The 9196-nt window shown below is 46.1% G+C and overlaps 1 protein-coding gene across 3 annotated transcripts; it reads left to right on the plus strand.

The window, feature by feature from the left end:
* Window positions 1-26: 26 nt before the first annotated feature.
* IQCD (IQ motif containing D) lies at window positions 27-4555 on the plus strand. 3 transcript variants are annotated; one of them, XM_039332495.1, is made up of 5 exons: window positions 27-139; window positions 1173-2051; window positions 2321-2554; window positions 2952-3023; window positions 4146-4555. In XM_039332495.1, exons 2-5 carry the CDS (start codon window positions 1374-1376, stop codon window positions 4422-4424), a joined length of 1263 nt encoding a protein of 420 aa, XP_039188429.1. In that variant the 5' UTR covers window positions 27-139; window positions 1173-1373; the 3' UTR covers window positions 4425-4555. The 3 variants fall into 3 exon arrangements, with proteins under 3 accessions (XP_039188429.1, XP_039188428.1, XP_039188427.1); XM_039332494.1 differs by having other exon boundaries at window positions 86-171; XM_039332493.1 differs by lacking the exon at window positions 27-139 and adding an exon at window positions 184-403.
* The last annotated feature ends 4641 nt before the right edge of the window (window positions 4556-9196 follow it).

Raw genomic sequence — 9196 nt, forward strand, 5'->3', positions numbered from 1 at the left:
CTTGGCTTACCGGAACGACCACAGTGGGAGCAACGAGGGCTTCGATTGGCTAGCTGAAACTTCGCCTCTCGCGCGGCCAGGGTTGCCGGGCAACCCGGGGACTCGGCTTTAACTTGCCGAAAGGGAAGCCGTTGTCATGGTAACCTACGGGTCCCTTCGCTGTTGGGTCAGGTAGAGCTGCAAAAATTAAAAATTGCAGTGGTTGCTTTTCAAAGGGAGGGGGATATTTATTTCTATTTTTACATTCATTGATAATTTATCATTTTATAACACTACAGATCCTTGTATTATGTTATTTTATTATTATGCAGCATCGCATTCCGTTTCTGTTCTATTCCTAGTTTTATTATGATGGGTCAGCCAGGTGTTTAGGCTGGATTTGACATTTTTATCCACCTACAGGGTACAGTACTATATTATTATTATTATTATTATTATTATTATTATTATTATTATTATTATTATTATTATTATACAAAACAACAACAATAATAGTAAGTACTTGATAGGTAGACAAAAATGCCAAATCCAGTCTGAACATCTGGCTGACTGTGCAATGATTAATAACAACAACAACAACAACAACAACAACACCTGGCTGTGTGATGAACAAATAATAATAATAATAATAATAATAATAATTTGTTCATCACACAGCCAGGTGTTCAAATTGGATTTGGTATTTTTGTTCATCTGTCAAGTTCTTCCCAAGAACCTGAAATAGGCAGATTTAATAATATTAAAGGTTTGGTCCCAAGATGGTAGCTGTTGTAAATTCAGCTGCCTTTTGCAATTGACCGACCGGGATTGTGTCAGTGCCGATGGTGTTCGAATGATGCTCCAGATTTTTATTAGGGCTGGTTGCACCATCAGCCAGACTCACTTTGGCATTTTTTAATCCATCCGTTGAGTCCTTCCCAAAAATCTGGGATTGCTGTTGTTTGATGGTATTAAAGATATCACCGCAGGATGTCAGCTGTTCCAAGTCAAGCTGCCTTTTGCAATTGACTGATGGGTATTTTGTCAATGCCGAAGGTGTTCAAGGGGTGCTCCAGAGGTTTTGGGATGGCACCCAAGAGGCCGATCACTACTGGTACTAACTTTGCTTTATTATTCATTATAATTATTATATGGTTATGTTTACATATTCATTATTTTCTCTTTATCTTCAGGAGGAACTAGGGAGGGTCCTATCCAAGACTCTTTCCCAGGTTACATTTCTGCCTTGGACTCAGATTCCTCTTATCTGACCGTTGCCTTACTGTCAGAATCCTCTCCATCAGAGTCAGTAAAACAACGGCATTAAAACACCTGAACCCTTGTCAGGAAATTCAAAACCTCTCTCCCATTCCAAAGGCTCTCCAGCGGAAAACATGACGACAGAATTGCTTTCCCCATCCTACGAGCTGGTTGATTCCAGCCGCCCCAGAAAGAGTATCCGAGCCCCCTTAAGGATCCTAGATCCCGGACGGACGAAACTGAGCACTGTTGAGACGAAGAGGATCATATCTGTCTTAGATGAGACCATCTTCAGGATAGAATTGGTCAGCGTCTTCTCCCATGTCATTGAGAACCTCGATGAGTTCAGCGCCGTGCTAGGTCCTGACCTTACAGGAGCCTTCCGGGAACATCTACGCCTCTCCAACATCCTGGAATTTATGCTTTCTCACCAGGAGGAAAACTTTCTCTATATAGGCTCCGGTAAAGGCACTTTTTTTGGCATTGTGGATCCCGAGGGTCATCTCACTTTGCAAGTTCAAGGTCTTAAAAGTTCCGTCCGAAATATTCTGCGCCTGCTTTACACCAATACGGTCGCTTGTCAAGCGCTGAGGGACGTGGCTTACTCCAGGGACCTGTCCGTCCATAAATTTATTAATTGCCTGTCTAAGCAGAGGGGGTTTCTCTTTGAGCAGCTCCTCACCACCCCCTTAGAAGAAAAAGAGAAATGTCGGTTTCTGTATGAAGTCTTCCAGAGAGACAAGAAAAACACAGAGATTGCGGCAGGTCTGGAAGAGGAACTGACGGCAGCCATCCAGAACAGGGATGAGGAGGTATGGATGGCAGGATGTAGGCAGCGAGATCTGACTGTGGGACTCTTGGCCAGTCAAAGATGAATTACAGTAATTGCCAAAAAGGGCTGGTTCCCTTGGAAAGCAAGATGGTAGGCAGGGGGAAATTGCTATCGTGTCCCCCTTAGTCCTTAGTCTCCAAGCCTTTAATCATCTTAGTTGCTCTTCTCTGAACTTTTTCCAAAGTCTCAACTTCGATTTTGAGTTTGGTTGCCAAGATATATATATTTTTCCTCTTTCCCCTTTTTCAGATTTTCAAGAAGAACACCATCATCAAAGACCTGAAAAGTCACTTGCACAGCCTGGCCAAGTTTTCCGAAAGTCAAATCCAGCGCACCCGGGCCGAAGCGGAGAAGCAGCACAAGACGGAGGTGCGCACCTCTCAGACGAAATGCGGCAAGTTGCAACAGGAGCTGCAGCAGCTGCGAGCTCAGTTCAACGCCTTGGTGGTTGAGGATCGCGAGTCGGAACTGAACCTTCGGAAGGTAAATCCTGGTGGAGGCTGAGCAGAGAAACACGTTCACGCAACATGGCCGGGAAAGACCATCCTAGAGAATATCCTAGAAAATAGCATTCAATTGCCCTGCAAGTAGATTCCGGTCATATATATATATATATATATATATATATATATATATATATATATATATATATATATATATATATATATACATACATACATACATACATACATACATACATACATACATACATACATAATATTGTTACCTAACAAGACATCTTAAAACTCAAAGACTGTCACTGTTTAACCACAACTGGCAATTTCTGAGCTGAAGTTAAGACAACTGTGAGATGGGGTTTTTTTTTTTTACAAATAATAATAACAATTGACCATTTTTACTCTGATCTTAATCCCTATAGAAGAAATACAAGGTGGAAATGGAGATAGAAAACTGGATCCAAAAATATGACCTCGAAATGATCGAAAAGCAGGTATGATATGAGCTTCTTTTCTTTCGTATAGCAGCTATTTTCCTCTTGAGAAGAGTGGCACAATGGCCTAATGGTAGACACACAGGAGGCTTTGGGTTTGATCCTAGAGTGACAGTTGCAGATATTTCTCTATCTGGGCACAATGAGTAATTGTGATCTGTGAATCCTACATAGGCGTCAGGAAGAGCATCTGACTAGTAAACGCTTAAGCGCCATTTAATTGCCCCAATATCACTCCGATGCAAGGGATTACAGGGGCATTTAAAAAAAAAAAGCTATTTTCCTCTCAAGAGATCATTGGCAAAAATAAGCAGCCAGGTCTTCTAACTAAGCCTCAGATGCAGAATGATTCTTCCTTAACGTATTCTTACCGTTGAGATTATGACATTAGTTAGATATTATGTCTTCACACATTCTTTGGAAAAGCTCGGCTGGCCGGACAGAACCATGCAATGTTTTGTTAACTTAGTGTTTCTCAACCTTAACCTTGGGTATCCACCTTGTGGACTCTCAAGCTTCCTCTTTCCGCTACGTATTCAAGATGGACAGGGATGAATATTTATGTGTAAAGGTGTAGGTATGTACACATGTTGTATATAGCAGGTTTACGTGCGTGTTATGTATGTGCACACTTTTGAGAGCGGGCAATGGATCTTCATTTTTAATGTGTGCCAGTAAAAAAATGACAGTCAAGGTCATCTTATCTTTATCTTGTCATCTTTGAAGATGGGTGGATTTTAACTCCCCAATTCCCCACCCAGCTATTCAGTTATTACAACGGCACTGAAAAAACCGGCAACCGATCCTTGCACCTCTGATGTAGCTTCCTTGTGAGGCTCAGATAACCCGGGGTTCAATCCCCAGAATTCCCCAGCCAGCGTAATCCAAGCTGTCAAAGTTGAGAAACACTTGAGTTATCTGAACCTCACAAGGAAGCTACATCACACACAAACACACACACCGATATTCGGTTGGCTTCTGGCAAGCAAAGTCAACGGAGAAAGTCGGATTTGCTTAAGGACCCCATGATTCACTTAAAAAATGCCGTGATTCGCTTAACTACCCTGGTAAACACATAAAAAAGGGTCATAAAATTGGGCACGGCTCCTTCTCTTTTCCCAGGAGGAGATCGACGAGATCGACGAGGTCTACGTGAACGAGAAGCAGGACCTGTCCCAACTGCGGGAGAAATACGCCCGACTGGACGAGGAGTACTGCCAGATTGTGGAGGAGAGGCGGGTGAGGCAGGAGCAGAAGGACAAAGCAGAGAAGGAGCTGGCCATCCTGGCCCGGGCGGCTACTCTGATCCAAGCCGTGTGGAAGGGCTACTTGGTGAGGTCGCTGTTACGGAGCAAAAGGAAGAAGAAGGGGAAGGGGAGGAAGAGTACGAGCAGGAAATGAAGACTGAGCACTAATCAATGCCTGTCCGTGTCCGTTTTGGTGGCTGGGCTGCCCTGGCCAGCTTCAGAGAGGGATGGAGCCCTTCTGAGGATTCTTTATTCTTCTTTAATAAAGTTGATCATTTAAAAAGATGGGAGACCTGTCAAAAGCCGCGTCATTTCCTCAACCCGAAATCTCTCTCGCCTGGAGTAGAAAAGGGAGAGACATCCCAGAGAGCTCCAGACCTCACAATTTGTTTCAAAATCTATATTTATAGATCTATGTCTATATGCAGGTAATCTCGGACCTAACTACCATTCGTTTAGCAACTGTTTGAAGTTACAGGGACGCTGAAAAAAAGTGACTTGACAACCAATCCTGGGACATTATTTTACCGAGAGCATAACTTTACTGATAATTCCACATAGGCATAGAAGTAGCAAAGCCAGTTGTAAAGTTTTCGCGCCCAAGCCAGCGTAGGTTAAAGTCCCCTTTTCCCCCTGGACCTCACCATGGTCCATTGTCCAGCGATCCATTGCATTCATGTTGTTTTGGAAACCATCTGAGCGCGACATTTTCGCAGCATTTGACCTTGGGGTGTTGGGACCATCCCAGGCTACGTCAGGCTCACTTGCATTCCTTGATTCCTTCCCGCCTCCGTTTCTGTTGTCTGGTTGGGTGCATAGGTGCGTGGCGAGGTAGCCATGACCCCTTGCATTTAGGAGCTGAATTAAGTTAGTTGTTCCTAACTTAACCACCGAGGCAAGAACAGTTGTAAAATAGGGAAAATCCACTTAACAAACATCTCCCTTAGTAACAGAAATTTTGCATTCAATTGTGATGGTAAGTCAAGGACTTAGCTGTAAAGGCCTTCTTTGCTGTCCGATTCCCTATTGAGATTTGATTCCCACTGACATATGATTTTGCACCCGCCACGATAAATTAAGAATCTCATCGTTCGATCATTTCACACTTTGCCAGTGTCACTTTGCTCTGCTTTGTTTTTTTCCTCCCTTCTGGTGGGCAGGGGAGATGCCATCTGTTGAAAGGGAAGAGGAGAAAAATCTCCCACTGCTGAGAAAAATATTATTTTCCTACCCACTATTCTGGAAAAGCAGAAGGGGGGGGAGGGAATAAAAAAATTAGTGTCTGGATTCACACAGCTCACACAGAAAAAGTGGCTTTGTTTGTTTATAATGTAATGTGCTATGTCAACTTGGCCAACGGCCACTTATTCGCTAATGACAACGAAGCCAATCAAAGCCGGAGCCGAAACGCCCCTCTTACTATCAGCCAAAGCTACTTGCTCCACCTGACTTGGTTTTAAACACTACTTTAATTTGAAAACGTACGCTGGAAACCAAGATACCATAAAACAAACCGTCAGGGTCAAACACAATCCATGTTTATGGAAATGCTTTTGGAAGAACAATGAAGATGACAAGGAGCCTAGATTCTAAATGGTAAGATGAACGGTTGAGGATGCTAGATACGCTCAGCCTATTGAAGAGAAGGATTAGGGGTGACATCTTCCATTGTGGGATTGTCACAGAGAAGAAGGAGTCAACTTATTCTCCAAAGCACTTGAGGGCAGGACAAGGACGGAAGATCATTAAAGGCAGATCCAACCTAGAATAAAGAGAAATTTCCCCGACAAACAGAATGATTAATCCATGGAACGGCTTGCCTTCAAAACCTGTGGGTGCTCCAACACTGGAGGTTTTCAAAAATAGACTGGAGAATCATTTGGCTGGAATGGAATAAGATCTCCTGCTTTGAGGGTTGGATTAGAAGACCTCCAAGGTCCCTTTCAACTCCATTATTCTGTTCTAAGTTTGGAAGAAAAATGTAGTGGACAGATAACATTCACGAGACTCTTATTTTCCAATGTTTCATGTTATTTTTAAATGGTGCAGTGTCCAGAACCCTATTTTTATTTTCTCTTTGCCCTCCAGTGCCTGAAGTGTATCACCAGTGCAATTATTCTCTATACGCTCCCTTCATTTGCTGCAACCTTTAACATGGTTGGACCTCAACTCCCAGAATTCCCCAGCCAGCATGCTGATTTAGTATGCTGTCCACTTACAGGATTGATTTGGCTGGTCTATCTCCAAGGAGGTTTCTCTTGACGTGAACTTGTGGTCCGAGCAGATGAACAAGGCACGCCTTTTGAACCTGGGGTGAGAAGAGTTCGTGAAGATGCAGTCGGCGTGCGTTGATCCTGCTGTTTAATGGACCCGGTTGGGCGAAATTGATCAGAGGTATCATACCATCTGGTGAGAGACTGGGAACATGGTCTTCTCATAACTTGGGTGGCCACCTCTGAAGAGTTCTCAGGTGGCTTCCAAAAAGAGGTTCCTACTTTGTGGTTGGCTTCAAATCTATCCCTCCCCGTAGAAGTGACCATCTCCTTTGGATGGTGGAAAAGGACTGGCCGGTCTCTTGGAGCTGAAGGCGGAGTCCAGAGCAGAGGGCGGAGCTTAGCCACATCTTCTCGGGTGGCCCAGGAGGCTGTCCATTCTTGCCCTCCTGATTTGGACCCAAACAGAGTCTCGTCACAGTAGGATGGCGTGTGGCTTTTCAACCTTCCAGAAGGAAAGAGAGACACAGATCAAGTTCAGACCACAAGCTTAAGCCATTTCTAGAGTTCATAGAATGCCTTTGACTCACACAACAAGCCAATGGGCTGAGTTTGGTCAACCCATAGGAAAAAAATGTCAACGAAGAAAGCTGAACTTCTCTGTGTTTTAGTACTGCCTTATGCATGAAAGTCGGCTTGGTGACTCTGGTCCAGTCACCGGGAGAGGGTGAGTTCTAGTCCTGCCTTAGGTATGAAAGCCAGCTGGGTGACTGGGTCAATCGCCAGGAGATGGTGAGTTCTAGTCCCGTATTAAGCATGAAAACAAGCGGGTGACTTTGGGCCAATCATCAGGAGACGGTGAGTTCTAGTCCCGTATTAAGCATGAAAACAAGCTGGGTGACTTTGGGTCAATCACTAGGAGACTGTGAGTTCTAGTCCTGCCTTAGGCATGAAAGCTGGCTGGGTGAATTTGGGCCAATCTAGGCGTGAGACAGCTCGAGAGGCTGTTTTGAAGCAAATGAATTCCATATGTCATTCATCTGAAATACTCTCTCTTCGAGGCACTCTTCCATCTTCCCCTTATTGCAAAGAAACAGCCCCCCAAACGTGACCTACCTGTATTTATTCCTCTTCCGTGGGGTGCTGACTGGTTGGGGGGATTTCAAGGGACTGGAATCCACCTGCGTGGTCTCCGGACTCCATAGCAGGGGTCTCTGACCACGAGCCTTGGCCTCCTTCCAGGGTGGATCAAACTCTGGGCTGGAAGATGGGTGTTTTCCTTGGCTACCGAAGAGCGATTCGTCCACAAAAGAGGCCGTGGCCTTGTTCCTGTAGACTCTCCCTTTGCGTTGCAACGGAGCTCCCGATCCTGCTGAGGCCTTCATGGAGCTGACTGAGGCAGGAGGAAGCTCTCATCCATGAATCATCATTTTCTGAAAATGATGGAATGGAAATAGGATTGAGGGTAATGGCACGGGCAGAACTGATTGCCGGACGCCAGAAATCAGATCCAAAATGAATACAAGTTTATTCCAGGCTCCCTCTAAATAAGAATCTCAACTACTAACGGTCAAGGCCAATTGGCGGTAGATAAGAGTCAACGGAATTGACTTAGATCTCTGGTGGATGTAAAGGAAATCTAAAATGATGATGCGCTTGACTCCCTCAGCCTGGTCATCTCCTACAATGAGGGGGTCACTCAGCCTGCTGCCCCAGAGCAACAAAACGCAACTGCTGTGTTTGTACAACATGCTTGGTAGCTGAGCATGGTGGTGTGACCCAAGAAGAACATTTGGGTTTTCCAAAATATTAGAATTAGGATTAATTGGAAGGCTTGGAAGAAAGGCTCTTTTTCATCCAAGCCATGCAATCTCAGCTGCTTGCAACCAGTGCCTCCACTCTTCTCATTTGTCTGAAATGGAATAGGGTTTCCTGCCTGAGCAGGGGGTTGGACTAGAAGACCTCCAAGGTCCCTTCCAACTTTGTTACAGTATTCTATTCTAGTCTGGCACCCAGGCTAGAGTCCAGCGGGTGGTGTGCGTGGAAGTGGGGATGGGGTGGGAGAAGGGATGGGCTGGGAAGCGGCTGGCTGGAAGCCCCTCGCCCTGGCCTCGGACGACCCCCTAGCAACCCACCCACCCGCGCCCAGCCACTGCCGAGTCCGCTGCAACCTGGCACGGGAAAGACGCGCCCGCAAACCGGTTGCAACCCAGCCGGGAAGCGGAGCCTCTGGTTCCACCCGCAGAGGCAGCCGCGCAGCTTCCGCGCGGGGGGCTCTGCAGCCAGGCGCTCCCCCCCACCCCAATCCCACCCTTCTCCGCCCAGCTTACGGCTCTGCAGCCGGCGACGGCCCCGCGGAGCCTCTCCCAACCCCCCGGGGGGGGGGCGCGCGGGCAGAAGGGCGCCTTCCCGGCTCTGTTGCGCGGCCAGTGGCGCAGGAGGGCTGGAGCTGGACGGGGCTTCCCAGGAGGAGCTCGCTCCGCCCAGCCCTCCCGCCCGTAAGCTCCAGCCCGGTGATCCCTTTGGGGAGGGGGGCAGAAGGGGGAGAGGGAGGGAGATGCGGATAAGCGGGTGCAGGTATACAGTATACAGATGCGTATTTGATGTGCACATGTATATTTGTATAAATGAATATCTTTACGTACGCCACCTCATTATTTGTCTATATCTATTCTCTATTTCTATCGTTCTATCTCTGCCATCATTCCATATG

The sequence above is a fragment of the Crotalus tigris genome, unplaced genomic scaffold (genome assembly GCF_016545835.1).
Source record: "Crotalus tigris isolate CLP2741 ecotype Arizona unplaced genomic scaffold, ASM1654583v1 scf7180000024461.5605484, whole genome shotgun sequence".
NCBI classification, from domain to species: Eukaryota; Metazoa; Chordata; class Lepidosauria; order Squamata; family Viperidae; genus Crotalus; species Crotalus tigris.